An 18,879-nucleotide genomic window follows, 5' to 3' on the forward strand; every position below is an offset into this window, starting at 1 on the left:
CTGAGTCACGCTGACTGGCCCGGAGGGAGTCAGGGCACTGTTCGCTCCCAGAGTTTCTCTCGAAGCAGCCACTGCCCTTTGGGGTTCTCGGTCTCACGGAAGTCCTCCCCCCGAGACACCAAGGGGTCCAGCGCAAAGAGCTCTGCGTCCCATTCCGTGTCTTCTCCTGAGAAGTTGAAGAGGATCTGTCTGGGGCTCCCCAGGCTGGAAGGGAGGAATGAGGCAGAGGGTTTAAGTGCGGCTTCGCTGGCTGCACAGAGAAGGGATGCTCTGATTCACTATTCCAGTGGAGACCCTCAGATGCCCCCCGATGCTGGGCCTTGCAGAGGCCAAAGCAGTGTCATCATGGGGGCTGGCCCCTGGGCTGGCCTTGAGCGGGAAGGATGGACGATGAGGGCTGGAGCCTGGTTTCAGTGTGTCCAGTATGTAGTCCATTATTATGGGAGGAAAAATGCTATTTAGAAAAGCTCCAAACCCATCAGAGTTGAATGGCTCTTGTGCAAAGAAAAACAAGTGGCTGAGCCCAGATACACCCTCTGTTGTGAAAGGGGAGGTCCCTACAGCGTGACCTGGGTTGCCCAGAGCAAGAGAGTACTTACTGCCCTGAATGAGTAGGGCCACAGGAATCGGGGGGCTAACAATGGTAACTCATCTTGGCAGAGTTGGAGCTGGAGGGAGAAAGGCCGAAAAATGGTAGCAAGGTGGCCAGGAGGGGCCCAGCCAACGAGAAGTTCTCCATCTAAGTCAGGCCAATGCCTTTCCGAGGCGGGGGCATCTGCTTAGCTTGGTGTTGGTTCCCCCTCCTCAACCCCAAACGCTCATTAAAACTTCCTAGTACACAGGTTGTCAGCGGCAGGGTGAGGGGGGTGGGGAAGCAATGAAAGAGGGGGGCACAAAGCATGCAGGCTACGAAGGCCAGAAGGGAGGGCGGGGCCGATCAGAGCCAAAGTGACAGTGAGGAGTGGTGACAGGCGTGAACCAGGCTGGAGTATAAGCTTAGACTTATACTCATACTTTTTTTTCCAAAAGAAAAAACATTTTTAACAAAGATCTCCCTCCCCCAAAATACATAAGAATAATTTTTGGCATATAGGATGGGGACTCAAGGCACCTTCAGAACCACCCCAGGAGTCTGGAGGACATGAAAACATCTTGGTTGTACTTGGTCCAAGCACTTACTCTTTTTTGCAGGCTTTGGGCTTAAATTTCAAGGTGCTGAATGCCCCTTCCACAGCCTTGGGCAAGTAAATGGGGTGCCTCTCGAGTCTTCTCTGAGTGCCAATGGTCCTGCACTCCATGGTCCTTCGAGACTGGCCGTGTGTCCTGTGCACAGCGCGTGCGGCGATGTCCTCCGAGTGCCGGCGTGGCGCCCGCAGGATCCAGTTGGAGTGCAAGCTGTGCTCCCGGGAGCTGGTGGCCACTGGAAGAAAGAAGCAGGAGTCCCGGGAAAGGAGGACTCGCCGTCAGGGAGGAGCAGGAGAGGTGGTGTGGTGACTCGGGCTGAGAACCACAACAAATGCATAGATACCACAGCGGGTTCTTAGAAAGGATGGGAAAGGCAAGCAGGGGGCATGATCTGATCTGACCCAGCAGTTATGGCTAGGGACACAGCAGAATATTGATGTGTTCATTAAAAATAAGGACACAGGTCTATGTGTACTGACTTGGAAAGATACCCATGATGTACTGCATATTGTGAAGCAAAAAGAGCAGATGACAAAATAGCAAAGAGATCCTATTTTTTGCATCCTCGGTGGATTTTGCTGTTCTTTTGCCCATGTCCTGGGTCCCTCAGGCCCGACTGTTGAGAAGAGGGCTGGCCTCTGTTAGGGACCTGCAGAGGGCTGCAGTCAGGGAGGAGGGCAAGCAGATGCCCCTCCAGGAAACAGTGAGCTTGGGGAACAGGAGTATCCTTCTGTCAAATTCCACCAAACCCAATGAGAACCTAAATTTCACAGATACAGGTGTTTTGAGGCCAGACCAGCTACAGACCACAAGGATGTAATCTTCAATCTTTCGAGCATTAAGTAAAACACTCAAGAATTATTTAGTATTGGTACCAAAAGCTGATCCCTCAGTAACAAGGGCCAGTAATCCCTGAATAAAATCGTCATCAATGATGCCAAGAAGGACAAGTCAAAGATGAAAGAAACTGATAGTCAAGTAATGGAATTTAAAAGTGGGCTGAATTCATGAAGTGGTCGAATTGCTTGCTTTCCACCAGGAGAGAGCCAGTGACACAGGTTGACGGAGAAAAGCATCAGCCCAGCCCTCAGCTCGCTCCCTCTCCCGGGACCCAGGCTGGCCTAGGCAGGCCCCCTGCTCCTCTCCTTCTCTGTGCATCATCCTCAGAGCACTGATCATGAGGGCTTCAGAGGGCCCTGTGGGCACAGGGGGGACAAAGCAGCTGAAGGGTCAGTCAGGTCCAGCAGAGAGTGCCAAACTAGCTCAGGGAGCATCAGAAGCCAAATTTTTAAATACGGTTTTTCTGCTCCTTTGTCTTCTTTAAAAAAAAAAAAAAATGTAAAATACACATAACATAAAATTTACCATCTGAGTCATCTTTTAGTGCACAGTTCAGGAGTACAGAATATGTCCCCACTGGTGAGTGACAGCTCTCCAGGACTTCTTCATCTTGCAAGACTGAAATTCTGACCTCACAGCCATATAGCACCAGACCCCCCTCTAATCCCTTTCTTTAGTGCTTTGCCTCAGCTTTGGCCAGTGGACAACAGGAAGGAGTTTTTGTCTGGATATGGCTGTGAATGTTGTCAGGTGGTAGCTGCAGGGACACCTAAAGCCAAGGGCCCCCGAGGAGAAGAGCAAGCCATGGGCGGGGCTCCGGAGTGTGGATGCGAGTTTCCCTTTACTCCAAGGTGGGGTTCCTGATAACTCATCAGACAGCCCACTCCAGAGACCGCCACCCACCCTCCTCCTGCCCCCTGGCGGGGAGAGCACTCACCATCAAAGTCCACATCCTCATTTGGAGGCTCTGCCTCAGCAGCCTGGGGCCGCTTCTCTGTATCCAGCTCCGCAATGATGGAATCAAAGAAGGCCATGGCCTCGGCCACATCTGCGCTGAACTGGGAGCATTTCTTTGGGGTTGCTTTCTGCTAGAGGTGAAGGGCAGGAGAGGGATTTACCTGAGCCAGCCTCAGAGCACCCACACACAAGCAAGCCACCACCACCAAAAAGAACGCAGCACTGCTGAAACTAAATGCATGTGAAGTTACGAATTTGCAGAGTTTAAAAAGTAAATTTAAATAAGTGCCCTGGGGAAGGAGGGCGGATGCTCCGGACCCACAATTGCTGTAGGTCAATGGATTTCTAATTGTCTCAAGGAGAGACAAATAAATAATAAGATCTACGTTCTTAAGAGACTGTTTTGACCTTTAGGCAAAATACTTAGTCTTCCTTTGGCCTTTTTCCCTGCGGGTAAACACCCAGTGAGGTGATCGTACAGCTCCCTCGGTAGGCAGTGAGGGGCTCACGGCAGGAAATAAAGGACGGGCTAGACTAGAAATGCTCTGAAAGAGCTGTCAGGACCCAAAGTGGCCGAACTTGAGCTCAAGTCGTGGAATAAATTGAAGAAAAATTAGTATGATTGAAAAGTATAAGGCATAAGAAAATACGGAGTTAAAAAAAAAAAAAAAAAGTCTGCCGAGTGCCTAACCAGGTTGCAGGCTCTGTCCTGATCTATTCTTCTTCATGATCTCATTCCTCACCACCATCGTCACAACCTCCCACCAGTGGTCTCGGGGGGCTGAAGGGGAAGTTCAAGCACTGTGGTGGACCTCCATGGAGAACTCACAACGAAAGGCACAGAATCAATGTGTGTTGAAGAAGACACAAAGAAATGGGAAAGCGTTCCATGCTCATGGATTGGAAGAACAAATATTGTGAAGATGTCAGTGCTACCTAGAGCCATCTACACATTTAATGCAATCCCCATCAAAATACCATCCACTTTTTTCAAAGCAATGGAACAAATAATCCTAAAATTTGTATGGAACCAGAAAAGACACCATATAGCCAGAGGAATATTGAAAAAGAAAAGCAAAGCTGGTGGCATCACAATTCCGGACTTCAAGCTCAATTACAAAGCTGTCATCATCAAGACAGTATGGCACTGGCAAAAAAATAGACACATAGATCAATGGAACCGAATAGAGAGCCCAGAAATGGACCCTCAACTCTATCGTCAACTGATCTTCAACAAAGCAGGAAAGAATGTCCAATGAAAAAAGGACAATCTCTTCAACAAAAGGTGTTGGGAAAATTAGACAGCCACATGCAGAAGAATGATACTGGACCATTTTCTTATGCCACACGCAAAAAGTAGACTCAAATTGGATGAAAGACCTAAATGTGAGACAGGAATCCATCAAAATCCTTGAGGAGAACACAGGCAGCAACCTCTTCGACCTCAGCCGCAGCAACTTCTTCCTAGAAACATCGCCAAAGGCAAGGGAAGCAAGGGCAAAAATGAACTATTGGGACGTCATCAAGATAAAAAGCTTTTGCACAGCAAAGGAAACAGTCCACAAAACCAAAAGACAACACAGAATGGGAGAAGAGATTTGCAAATGACATATCAGATAAAGGGCTAGTGTCCAAAATCTATAAAGAACTTATCAAACTCAACACCCAAAGAACAAATAATCCAATCAAGAAATGGGCAGAAGACATGAACAGACATTTCTGCAAAGACATACAAATGGCCAACAGATACATGAAAAAGTGCTCAACATCACTCGGCATCAGGGACATACAAATCAAAACCTCAATGAGATACTACCTCACACCAGCCGGAATGGCTAAAATTAACAAATCAGGAAATGACATTTGTTGGCGAGGATGCGGAGAAAGGGGAACCCTCCTACACTGTTGGTGGGAATGCAAGCTGGTGCAGGCACTCTGGAAAACAGTAGGGAGGTTCCTCAAAAAGTTGAAAATAGAGCTACCCTACAATCCAGCAATTGCACTACTGGGTATTTACCCTAAAGATACAAATGTAGTGATCCGAAGGGGCACGTGCACCCCAATGTTTATAGCAGCAATGTCCACAATAGCCAAACTATGGAAGGAGCTTAGATGTCCATCAACAGATGAATGGATAAAGAAGATGTGGTGTATACACACACACACACACACACACACACAATATGGAATATTATGCAGCCATCAAAAGGAATGAAATCTTGCCATTTGCAACAATGTGGATGGAACTAGAGGGGTTTAAGCTAAGTGAAATAAATCAATCAGAAAAAGACAAGTATCATATGATCTCACTGATATGTGGAATTTGAGAAACAAGGCAGAGAATCATAGGGAAAGGGAGGGAAAAATGAAACAAGACAAAACCAGAGAGGGAGACAAACCATAAGAGACTTTTAATCTCAGGAAGCACACTGAGGGTTGCTGGAGTGGAGGGGGGTGGGAGGGATGGGGTGGCTGGGTGATAGACATTGGGGAGGGTATGTGCTATGGTGAGCACTGTGAATTGTGTAAAACTGATGAATCACAGACCTGTACCCCTGAAACAAATAATACGTTATATGTTAATAAAAAGATAAAAAAAAAAATCAATGTGTGAACACAAAAAAAGCTGTCTGAGGAATTTGGTAAATAAGAGAACTCAGGGAGGAAAAGAAGTGACAATATGCATTAACTTGGGCTGTTCTGACCCTGTGTAGAGTTATTTTATGTGAGCATTTTTATTTTATTTTTGTTTTGAGTGTAGTTGACACACCATGTTACATTCGTTTCAGGTGTACAGTGTAGTGATTTGACAAGTTTATACATTATGCTGCATTCACCCCAGTGTACCTTCCAGGTGTCCCATTACATCGCTATTTCTGTATCATTGACTGTATTCCTTATGCTGTGCTTTTTATTCCCATGACTTATTCATTCCATAATTGGAAGCCTGTATCTCCCACTCTCCTTCACCCATTTTGTCCATCTCCCCATCCCTCCCCTTTAGCAACCATCAGTTTGTTCTCTGTATTTATAGGTCTGTTTCTGCTTGTTGTTTATTCATTTGTTTTTGTTTCTTTTTTAGATTCCACTTAGGAGTGGAATCATATGGTATTTGTCTTTCTCAGTCGGACTTATTCCACTTAGCATAATACCTTCTAAGTCCATCATGTTGTCTCAAATGATACAATCTAGTCTTTTTATGGCTGTGTAATATTCGTGTGTGTGTGTGTGTGCATGTGTGGTATGTGCACGCACATCTTCCTTATCCATTTGTCTATTGATGGATACTTGGATTGCTTCCATAATTTGGTTATTGTCAATAATGCTGCAATAAACATCAGGGTGCATATATCTTTCCAAATTAGTGCTTTGTGTTCATCGGGTAAATACCCAGTTGTGGAATTATTGGGTCATATATAGTACCCCTATTTTTAACTTTTTGAGGAACCTCCATACTGTTTTCCATGGTGGCTGCGTTAATTTGCATTCCCACCAACAGTGCACAAGAGTTTCTTCTTCTTTACATCATGGCCAACACTTGCTGTTTCTTGTCTTTTTGATTCTAGCCATTCTGACAGGTGTGAGGTGATATCTCATTGTGGTTTTGATTTGCATTTCCCTAATGATGAGTGATGTTGAGTATCTTTTCATGTGTCTGTTGGCCATTGGTATATCTTCTTTGGATTGATTGGGTTTTTTGGTATTGAGTTGTATAAGTTCTTTAGACATTTTGGATATTAACCCTTTGTCAGATGTATCATTTGCAAATATCTTCTCCCATTCAGTAGGTTGCCTTTTCATTTTGTTGATGGTTTCCTTTGCTGTGCAAAAGCTTTTTATTTTGATGGCGTCCCAATAGTTTATTTTTACTTTTATTTCCTCTGCCTCAGGAGACATATCTAGAAAAATGCTGCTATAGCTGATGTCAAAGAAATTACTGCCTGTGCTTTCTTCTAGGATTTTTATGGTTTCAGATCTCACATTTAGGTCTTAAATCCATTTTGAGTTCATTTTTGTGTGTAGTGTTAAAAAGTGGTCCAGTTTCATTCGTGTGTGTGCATCCAGTTTTCCCAGCGCCATCTATCCAAGAGACTGTCTCTTCCCCATTGTGTATTCTTGCCTCCTTTGTCTTAGACTAATTGACCTTACAACCATGGGTTTATTTCTGGAGCCTCTATTCTGTTCCACTGACCTGTGTGTCTGTTTTTGTACCATATGTGGGCATTTTTAAAGGGGGATGGTATTAAAAGTGAATATTAACGTACAGGCCGGGATGTTGGGAAATAAAATGATGACATCTGTATGTACATACAAGATCTTGGTGAAATGTACGCATTTCGTACTACTAGAAAACATTTTTAAATGGAGAGGGTTTTTTTTTTTCCCTTTTATATTTGTAAGACACTTTCTTACAGAAAATTTTTAAGAAGCACAACATACACCTGAATCTTTTGTGTTAAAAGTGGAATACTATCCACATGTACTTATCCCTCCCCCTTCAAAGAGCCCACTAAAATGAAACCAGGAGGGCAGAGAGAAGAAAACCTAAGGACAAAGAGAGGAAGAGAGAGGCCATCAGTAAAAGAATTTCCAGAAGCTTCTGGCAGTTGAAAAGCAAATGAAGTGGGGGAGATATGAAAGAGCAGAGGGACCAGCCTTCTAGAACATCATGGGTTAGGGAGGCAACTAAAAGGGGTAAATTTGACTCTTGAGAACCCAAAATGCACCAGACTCGGCAACATCGGGTACACCAAGCGCTGGGAGTGGGAAGCAGGACTGCAATGGGACGGACTGGTTGGCAGTCTGTAGGAGCACAGCAGGCCAGGCCACCAGGCATCCTTCCTGCAGGCAGACGATAGGAGGGCCCACCTCTGAAGGCAGGTCACAATTCTTGTCCCTCCTGTGGTTTTTCTTAGTGGTCCCTCTGCCTTGAATGTCTCATCTGGCTGATTCCTACTCATCTATCAAGACGGGATGGGTCAGCTCATTCTCCAGTTAGACCACCCCTCTCCTAGACTGTTCTCTCCTCTAGGCTCCATGGTCTTCAGTCCCTAACCTAGTCCTCCTATGACACATATCATTTTAGAAATTTCTTTTGTGAAGCGAAAGAGAAACATAGAATGGAGAAAGCCACACAATCTGGACTGAACCCCAAAGGAAGGATAAATATTATTTAATAGGGATGCAAGGTCTGTAGGTCTTTGTATCTCAGAACCCATGGAAAGGGTGCCTCTGAGTCTCTGACTCAGCAACTTCCATCAGTGTTTGGTTTAAGGCAAGGGTCTCAGTCTCACATGTGGGCATCACATTCTTTTTCATGGGGTCACCCTACAAAATGATGTAAGCTGCTCATTCCTCAGTGTCTCCAGGAAGTAGACTTTGGCCAGCACCTCAGAGCAGCCTGAATCTGTTGCTTTCATTTATTAAAGAATTTAGAAAAGAGTCAGCTTTGGTGTCTTAACTACCAAAGGCTTAGAAACCACCGAGACCACAACCATTAGTTATGTTAACAGGAACCCTTGATGCTGGCTTCTCGTAAATCTCGTACATCCAGAAACTCCTCAAGTATTGTCCTTTGAGGATCATATTTACAAGTTAAAAAATAAATCATCGGCATATATATTACCACTTTAGCCCCTATACTTTCTGACCATCAAAACCGGTAGACAAAGACCCTTTCAGCTGCACACTTGTTGGTTATTCCAAATATTCAAATATATTGTTTGTTTCCAAAGCCTCAAGCTTTAGGATTTGAGACTCACGTCTCCCTCCCATACCTTGTCCTTTCTATGAGGCTGAGAAGCGATTGCCTTCAGGGGCACCCTGACACAGAAGCTCCTCGGCCAGCACTGAAGGGTCTGCTCTTCCAGGTCCTACTTCTGGGGTCTCGGCTGGCCCATCCAATACATTACCACTCTAACACTTGCTTCTGCTAAAAAGGCTTGTAGATCCTGCTGTGTCTGGAGAATGAGACATTGGTGATATTATCTGTGGCTGACCCACACATACCTGTGTGACCAAGTCTTATCCCGAAGGACAGCTTCCTCCACTTGCCCCAACTGCCTTTGTCAGTTCCCCCCAAACCCTTCATGGAATGAAGTCAGGGCACAGATAAATGCAAATGAATAAACAGTTGCTTTCCTTCCTTCCTCACCCCTGCCTTCCTTCCGTGCAAATGAAAGCAGCATCCCTTAAATGAGTCTGAGAGCCTGGCCCAGGGGCCCAGTGACGGTATACCTCTCCCTCGTCCCTGTCAGGGTGGTTCCGTAACAGGGGAGCCCAATTCCAGCTGGACATTGGCATCTCCTGAGATGCTCCTAAAGAATGTCTATCTATACCTGGCTCCTTCCCAGACCGTTGGTTCAGACAATCAAATGATTCGAATACACGGCACGGGCGAACCACTGCTCTCTGGGGGCCCCCGCATGGGAAAGGGAGCCGGCACACCCACAAATCCCCACCTCAGGGTCTGATTTAGGACAGAAATCTCAAGGGCCAGTCTTATTCCCTGGCTTTGCAAGGGCAGACAAGAATGTCTCTATCAAGACAAGGACACAAGGGACGAGACCCCAGGGGACAGAACACAGGTCATTGAAGAAATAGAACAAAACCCCGGGATTTCAGTGCCCAGGCTCAGTGTGTTCTTGTGTACCTCCTGTTGCTCAGCACACACAGGGCCAAGCAAAGGGACTCCATCTGCCCATGCTCTGCTTCCTGTACCAACAGGGGGTGTAGAGCATCCCCCACAGGAGTGCACCCAACATCTACCTTACCCTCCCAGTCCCCAAACTTGACCTGGACCCCCTCCTGCAAACGCAGTCCCTCAGCTTGCATCTTTGTTTGCTTCCTGGGTTTAGTGTTTAGCATTCACCTCTGCTAAGCTTCGTGGTGGGTAGGCGCCAAGGTTCTTGTTTATCTCTCCATTGTTTCCTTTTGAAAATATAAGCAAACGTGAATTTATATTGTGTTTACCCACTTTCTTTAAAAACAAAATGTAGCCTACAAGATACAGCTGTAAACATTGCTTTCTTCACTCAGTGTATCCTGAGGACTACTCCCAGCAGTAGACAAAGACCCTCCTCAGTCCTGGTAACCCTGCCTGGCTCTCCATTGTGCAGACCCACTGGCAGAACAAACCACAGTCCCCTATTGTCAGATCTTTGGCTTCTTTGTAACTTTTTGCTATGAAAGCTAGTGCTTAACGCATATGCCATTCTGCATTTTGCCAACAATACCCTAGCTTGGGATAGGCTTCTAACCGTAAGTACTCTGCTCTCTATGTATCTGCTTGATGGAGAGAACGGGAAGCATCAAACCGTCTGGCAAGTCAGTCACACAAGATTTGGTTAACAGAGTTTCTGTTGCACTTTATAAAATATACGTTTACATGTCTCCAAATGAATGTTGTCGTGGCTTTTCTGAGTTCCAAGGCTAAGCTACATGTTTGGGTCTTTTCAAGTCCTGGTTTAAACCCAGGCTGATTCTAGCTTGCTGTTTTTTGTTTGTTTGTTTGTTTGTTTGTTTGTTTGTTTTGCCTTCCCACAGTTTCTGTGGGCCTTTTCTGACTCCACTGCCACATTCTCTTGTGTCACTCCCAATCTTGACTTTTTTTTCTGGCCCAGAATTTTTTAACTACTTCTTTGGGCAGCCTTCCCATTGCACCTGCTCGGGCCCCAGTTCCACAGGGCTCATGTTCCTTCACCGTCGACCCCATAGCAGCCCTGGGGAGAAGGTACATGGGCTGAAAGCATCCGTATTGCACTGCCGACTCCATTCCAAGGTGCCTTTCACATGTAACCTTCAGTGGCCTTGGTTATCATTTTCCAAGCCTCGCTGCCCCATCCCCCTCACACCAGGCCTGGGTCTCCAGTTACCTTTCCCTTTGCGTTTTCCCCACTGTAATTCTTTGGCAATGCTTTGGCAACTAACACTCACAGATAACACTCACTTATGATATATGCTCACCACCAGTCCCTGCCTATATGAGACAGGTTGTGGGATATACACAACTCCCAACATTCTGATTGAAATTCTGCCTGTGTCTCTGCCAAGGAACCTCAACACACCAGTGATGCTGAGGACTACAGCTTGAGACAATGGGCTGTGTCAGGGCAAACAGACTACCATTCTACCTATGAATGCTGAGTACCTATTTCAATGTCTGGCATGGAGTGGTAATTATTCATTGACGAATGAATATATCCTATATACATGCCATTACCTAATGTTTATTTTCTCTAGTCAGCTTGCGTGTTGCTAATGTATCCTTTTGGATTTAATTTGGCAAATGTTAAGAACTCTGTACTGCTATTTTTATGGAGTACTGATAACACTCTGTTGAGCAAATAATACCTGGAAATATGAATGTCCATATATTGTGATAAAATTTCCGGGATCGGATGTGGAACTAGTTGGGATTCGAGAGACCATTTTCTCTTGGATCACTCAGCTGTGTGAAATTAAATGCAAAACAGCTCAAATTTATCCACAAGCAATTTAATATCACACACACACACACACACAAAAGGGCTTTTGAGGACAAACCCTAAAAGCTCTAACACATCTTCTTTGCCTTCTGCCATCCTTGGAATGGATATTTAAGACCAAGTCCAAAGTGATATTTACCTTATCCCTTTTAAATTACAACACCTAAGAAAGTGTGTACCCATAATTGAGTGGGAGTTTGTGAAGAAAAAATGGGACTTTATGAAACAAGAACTGAAGCTATGAGAAACAAGCAATTTGAAAAAAGATATAGTCATTAGAATTTAATTACATACATACATATACCCACATAAAAAATTTCAACAAAATTTAAACGAAATGGTACACTTGCCTGAACTGAAGAAAAAAATCAGTGAAGTAGATAAGAGAGCTGAGAAAATCAGTCCAAAGAGATAAAAAGAAGGAAGAAGTTTGTCACAAACTCTAGTATAACTCGACTTTGGCATTACCTATCATAACTAAACATTACAATCATTTTAGAAGCGTAGCCACATGTCTTCTCTCTTTGATCATAGATATTATAGATTCACAGGTTGATAGACTTGGTCTTTGTCCTCTCTGCTTTTTAACCTTAAGGCCACTATTTCTTTTGCCCACACCTGGTAGTTCCTCACCTTATACGTCATCTAAATGATCATTCCACTTTAACAAAACACCGAGTGGAAAAAATTTGCTCACATTTATCAAACAGTTAGAAGCCTGATTAAATTCAATTGAATTCATATCCTTGAAGCATAGGATAAAACCTACACATGCAGTAAGTGAAACATCACAATCCAGAGAGAGAAGGGATGAATTTGTCAATAAATGGTGGGAAACTTTGCTACTTGGGGGAAATTCAAGTTGGATTCTCACTTCCCACTTCCTGTCAAAATACATTGCTGACAGATAAAAGAGTTGGGTTTTTAAAAATGGAACTATCAAAAAAGGAGGGAAAATGGCAAATACACAGCTGACCTTGAGACATAGAAGGCTTTCTAAGCAGGAAAACAATGGAAGAAATACCAAAGACAAAAATGGATATCTTTGACTACATAAAAATCAATTTATACACCAGAAAATGTCAAATAAAATTAAAACACACATAATAACCTGGAGAAAATATCCTAGCACATGTGGCAGACAGTATGCTCATATTCTTAATATGAGTCCATGGAAATAAGAAATCTTTAATAGAGCCAGAAGAAAAATGCAGAAGACATGAATGGGCAATCAATTAAACAAGAAGTACACATTGGTTTGATAAGTTAAAGGGGTCATTCTTTGCTCAAGCAATAATCAGAGAAAAGTACATAAAATAATGCAATTTATTACATCAGTGAGCTTTCCAAATTAATGCAATATTAGGTGCTAATAAAATGAAATTTGAAGTGCTTTCTAACTCACTGTTGATGAAAGTGTAAATTATAAAATGTTTCTGGAAAGCAATATGTAGAAGAATCTTTAGAAATGAATGATCTTTAAACTTTGTCCCATTAGTCACACTTATAGGAATCACTAAAACATGCCTTATAGAGTAGTATGTATTTATTTGTAATTCTTCACAATTACTTAAAGAATGTGAGTTGCTACATTTTTGCCATTAAAACTTTAGTTTTCAAAAACTAGTTAATGAGGTAGGAAAAAAATCCATAAAATATAATATTAACTGAAAAGAGATTATAAAAAAGTATATGGTATAAACCAAATTTAGTAAATTCATACGTACACATACATTAGGGTTGTCAAAATTAGCAAATAAAAGTAAGGACAGCAGTTAAGTTTCAATTTCACATAAACAATGAATAACTTTTTAGTATAAATATATACCAAATATTGCATGGACATAATTATACTAAAAAAAAACCCATCACTTATCTTAAATTCAAATTTAAATGCATCCTTTGTTTTAGCTAACAACCCTAATATACATATATGCAAATATTCAGGAAATAAATGATTGAAAGAGAATATATCTAAATATTTTATAGTGATTATCTCTAAATGGTAGGAGTCTAAGTTATTTTTATTTTATTTCTTATACTTCTCTGTGTTTTGTAAATTTTATCTAATATAATTTTATCATCCAAAACTTTTTTTAAGGTTACCCAAAATGTCCTTTTGATGGTGAACTCTGATCCCTTACACATTGGATATTTTAATTATTAGGATATGATTCTATATGAATATACTCAAAGTATATTCTACTCCACCAAAAATAAAGGATAATTTTCCACTCAGTGAAAACAACAGATCTACTACTCTTCTAGATCTTCCACCAAACTTTGTAAGTTTTCTTCTTAAACCTTCTCAACGGCACGTGGGTGGCTCAGTCAGTTAAGCGTCTGCCTTTGGCTCAGGTCCTGATCCCAGGGTCTTGGGGTGGAGTCCCCAGATCGGGCTCCCTGCTGAGTGGGGAGCCTGCTTCTCCCTCTCCCTCTGCTCCTCCCTCCCCACCCCCCACTTGTGCTCCCTCTCTCCCTCTCTCTTGTAAAAATAAATAAATAAAATCTTTTTTAAAAAATGAACTTTGGGACTTCATCAAGATAAAAAGCTTCTGCACAGCAAAGGAAACAGTCAACAAAACAAAGAGGCAACCCACAGAATGGGAGAAGATTTTTGCAAATGACACTACAGACAAAGGGCTGATATCCAAGATCTATAAAATACTTCTCAAACTCAACACCCAAAAAACAAATAATCAAGTCAAAAAATGGGCAGAAGACATGAACAGACACTTCTCCAAAGACATACAAATGGTTAACAGACACATGAAAAAATTTTCAACATCACTAACCATCAAGGAAATACAAATCAAAACCACAATGAGATACCACCTTACACCAGTTAGAATGGCAAAAATGGACAGGGAAAGAAACAACAAATGTTGGAGAGGTTGTGGAGAAAGGGGAACCCTCTTACACTGTTGGTGGGAATGCAAGGTGGTACAGCCACTTTGGAAAACAGCGTGGAGTTTCCTCAAAAAATGAAAAATAGAGCTACCCTATGACCCAGCAATTGCACTCCTGGGTATTTATCCCAGACACAGACGTAGTGAAAAGAAGGGCCATATGCACCCAATGTTCATAGCAGCAATGTCCACAATAGCCAAACTGTGGAAAGAGCCAAGATGCCCTTCAACAGACAAATGGATCAAGAAGATGTGGTCCATATATATAATGGAATATTACTCAGCCATCAGAAAGGATGAATACCCAACTTTTGCATCAACGTGGATGGGACTGGAGGAGATTACACTAAGTGAAATAAGTCAAGCGAGAAAGTCAATTATCATATGGTTTCACTTATTTGTGGCACATAAGGAATAGCATGGAGGACATTAGGAGAAGGAAGGGAAAAATGAAGGGGGGGAAATCGGAGGGGGAGACGAACCATGAGAGACTATGGACTCCGAGAAACAATCTGAGGGTTTTAGAGGGGAGGGGGGTGGGGGATGGGCTAGCCTGGTGATGGGTATTAAAGAGGGCACGTATTGCATGGAGCATTGGGTGTTATACACAAACAATGAACCATGGAACACTACATCAAAAACTGATGATGTAATGTATGGTGACTAACATAACATTAAAAAAAAAGAAAAGAAACCTTCTTAAATTACAGTTGGAGTTTCTCAGGTTATTGGTTTATTGAAAGTCTGCTATGTGCCTGGAGCCATGCAAGAGGTTGGAGATAGAAAGATAAATAAGACACAGTGCCCCCACTCAAAGAGCTCGTGGCCAGTAGCAGAACTAACAAATGAACAGACAATTACAGTGCTGGGTGCTAAGTGCTGAGATGGGGGTCAGACACAAGGAGGGGAAGAAATCCACTGTCTTAGATTGTGGATGTGAGAAGTGGCTTCCTAGGGAAATGTTTTCTCTGCTGTTAAAAGACAAGAAGTTAGCCAGGTGAATGGGGTGTGGTAGAGAGGAAAAGGGGGGGACGAAGTATTATTTCTAGGCTGAGCAAACAGCATGTGCCTGGAAGATAGATTGGGGAATGTAATTACCCATCTTGTGGTCTGACTGAGAGGGGCTGCAGGAATTATATGCTTTGTTATCAATCATCATTATACAGTTTGTCATCTTGTGGAGAGCTGTGCCAAGCAAAATAGAATGTTCTTTGCAGCTCATATTGAATCAGTACTGCCTTTCAACCCTGCAAACCAGATATAGGCCAAGCGATAGAGACTCTCCCAGTAACTGATGCTCCAGAAAACCTGCATTTTAATATCACTGTGTTTGCACAAAGTCTCCCCAGCAGATCTGAAAAATAATTCCCAGAGATGTAAAAAGAGATCTAGAATCTGCCTTCTATCCCATATGAAATTATATATGCATATTATACATGGATGATTTCGAATCTTTTTAGATGAATTGGATTCAGATCCTCCTGCCATAGAGGAGAAAGAATCTTCTACTTGCTATTGACATGGTCTTATCTGATGAACCAGGATTGGATGGCCTTAATAGAAAATTGATTCTGAAAACAAACTATTGCCAGAATAAAACTACTTTAAATAAAAATCAATCACTTTTGGCAAACATTCTCCAGAATCCCATTGGTTCTTTTTTTTTAATTTTTTATTGTTATGTTAATCACCATACATTACATCATTAGTTTTTGATGTAGTGTTCCATGATTCATTGTTTGTGCATAACACCCAGTGCTCCATGCAGAACGTGCCCTCCTCAATACCCATCACCAGGCTAACCCATCCCCCCACCCCCCTCCCCTCTAGAACCCTCAGTTTGTTTTTCAGAGTCCATCGTCTCTCACGGTTCGTCTCCCCCTCTGACTTACTCCCCTTTATTCTTCCCTTCCTGCTATGTTCTTCTTTTTCTTTTTCTTAACATATGTTGCATTATTTGTTTCAGAAGTACAGATCTGTGATTCAACAGTCTTGCACAATTCACAGCGCTCACCATAGCACATACCCTACCCACTGTCTATCACCCAGCCACCCCATCCCTCCTGCCACCCCACCACTCCAGCAACACTCAAGTTTGTTTCCTGAGATTAAGAATTCCTCATATCAGTGAGGTCATATGATACATGTCTTTCTCTGATTGACTTATTTCACTCAGCATAACACCCTCCAGTTCCATCCACGTCATTGCAAATGGCAGGATCTCATTCCTTTTGATGGCTGCATAATATCCCATTGTGTATATATACCACCTCTTCTTTATCCATTTATCTGTCAATGGACATCTAGGCTCTTTCCACAGTTTGGCTATTGTGGACATTGCTGCTATAAACATTGGGGTGCATGTACCCCTTCGGGTCCCTACATTTGTATCTTTGGGGTAAATACCCAGTAGTGCAATTGCTGGATCGTATGGCAGCTCTAGTTTCAACTGTTTGAGGAACCTCCATACTGTTTTCCAGGGTGGTTGCACCAGCTTGCATTCCCACCAACAGTGTGGGAGGGTTCCCCTTTCTCCACATCCCCGCCAACATCTGTCGTTTCCTGACTTGTTAATTTTAGCCATTCTGACTGGTGTAAGGTGGTATCTCATTGAGGTTTTGATTTGGATTTCCCTGATGCCGAGCGATGCTGAGCACTTTTTCATGTGTCTGTTGGCCATTTGGATGTCTTCTTTGGAAAAACGTCTGTTCATGTCTTCTGCCCATTTCTTGATTGGATTATTTGTTCTTTGGGTGTTGAGTTTGATAAGTTCTTTATAGATTTTGGATACTAGCCCTTTATCTGATACGTTATTGGCAAATATTTTCTCCCATTCTGTCGGTTGTCTTTTGGTTTTGTGGACTGTTTCTTTTGCTGTGCAAAAGCTTTTTATCTTGATGAAATCCCAATAGTTCATTTTTACCCTTGCTTCCTTGCCTTTGGCGATGTTTCTAGGAAGAAGTTGCTGCGGCTGAGGTCAAAGAGGTTGCTGCCTGTGTTCTCCTTTAGGATTTTGATGGACTCCTTTCTCACGTCTAGGTCTTTCAACCATTTGGAGTCTATTTTTGTGTGTGGTGTAAGGAGATGGTCCAGTTTCATTCTTCTGCATGTGGCTGTCCAATTTTCCCAACACCATTTGTGGAAGAGACTGTCTTTTTTCCATTGGACATTCTTTCCTGCTTTGTCGAAGATTAGTTGACCATAGAGTTGAGAGTCCATTTCTGGACTCTCTATTCTGTTCCATTGATCTATGTGTCTGTTTTTGTGCCAGTACCATACTGTCTTGATGATGACAGCTTTGTAATAGAGCTTGAAGTCCGGAATTGTGATGCCACCAGCTTTGCTTTTCTTTTTCAACATTCCTCTGACTATTCGGGGTTTCTTCTGGTTCCATACAAATTTTAGGATTATTTGTTCCATTTCTTTGAAAAAAGTGGATGGTATTTTGATGGGGATTGAATTGAATGTGTAGATGGCTCTAGGTAGCATTGACATCTTCACAATGTTTGTTCTTCCAATCCATGAGCATGGAACGTTTTTCCATTTCTTTGTGTCTTCTTCAATTTCTTTCATGAGTATTTTATAGTTTTCTGAGTACAGATCCTTTGCCCCTTTGGTTAGATTTATTCCTAGGTATCTTATGGTTTTGGGTGCAATTGTAAATGGGATCGACTCCTTGATTTGTCTCTCTTCTGTCTTATTGGTGTATAGGAATGCCACTGATTTCTGTGCGTTGATTTTATATCATGCTACTTCACTGAACTCCTGTATGACTTCTAGCAGTTTTGGGGTGGAGTGTTTTGGGTTTTCTACATACAGTATCATATCATCTGCAAAGAGAGAGAGTTTGACTTCCTCTTTGCCGATTTGGATGCCTTTGATTTCTTTTTGTTGTCTGATTGCTGTGGCTAGGACTTCTAAGACTATGTTGAATAGCAGTGGTGATAGTAGACATCCCTGCCGCGTTCCTGACCTTAGGGGAAAGGCTCTCAGCTTTTCCCCATTGAGAATGATATTCGCTGTAGGTTTTTCATAGATGGCTTTTATGATATTGAGGTATGTACCCTCTATCCCTATACTCTGAAGAGTTTTGATCAAGAAGGGATGCTGTACTTTGTCAAATGCTTTTTCTGCATCTATTGAGAGGATCCTATGATTCTTGTTCTTTCTTTTGTTAATGTATTGTATCACGTTGATTGATTTGCAGATGTTGAACCAGCCTTGCAGCCCAGGGATAAATCCCACTTGGTCATGGTGAATAATCCTTTTAATGTACTGTTGGATCCTATTGGCTAGTATTTTGGTGAGAATTTTTGCATCCGTGTTCATCAAGGATATTGGTCTGTAATTCTCCTTTTTGATGGGGTCTTTGTCTGGTTTGGGGATCAAGGTAATGGTGGCCTCATAAAATGAGTTTGGAAGTTTTCCTTCCATTTCTATTTTTTGGAACAGTTTCAGGAGAATAGGTATTAATTCTTCTTTAAATGTTTGGTAGAATTCCC

General features: G+C 42.6%; 1 protein-coding gene across 1 annotated transcript in view; it reads right to left on the reverse strand.

The window, feature by feature from the left end:
- Positions 1-29: 29 nt before the first annotated feature.
- Positions 30-18,879, reverse strand: part of CUNH13orf42 (chromosome unknown C13orf42 homolog) — a 38,710-nt gene continuing 19,860 nt past the window's right edge. Inside the window, exons 2-4 of the mRNA XM_025874526.1 lie at positions 2,963-3,110; positions 1,180-1,420; positions 30-204 (exon numbers count right to left, since the gene is read on the reverse strand). Of these exons, the coding sequence (XP_025730311.1) occupies positions 30-204; positions 1,180-1,420; positions 2,963-3,110 (564 nt within the window). The remainder of the gene's footprint in view (positions 205-1,179; positions 1,421-2,962; positions 3,111-18,879) is intronic.

The sequence above is a fragment of the Callorhinus ursinus genome, unplaced genomic scaffold, assembly GCF_003265705.2.
Source record: "Callorhinus ursinus isolate GAN/ISIS: 27379988/994484 unplaced genomic scaffold, GSC_fseal_2.0 scaffold7, whole genome shotgun sequence".
NCBI lineage: Eukaryota > Metazoa > Chordata > Mammalia > Carnivora > Otariidae > Callorhinus > Callorhinus ursinus.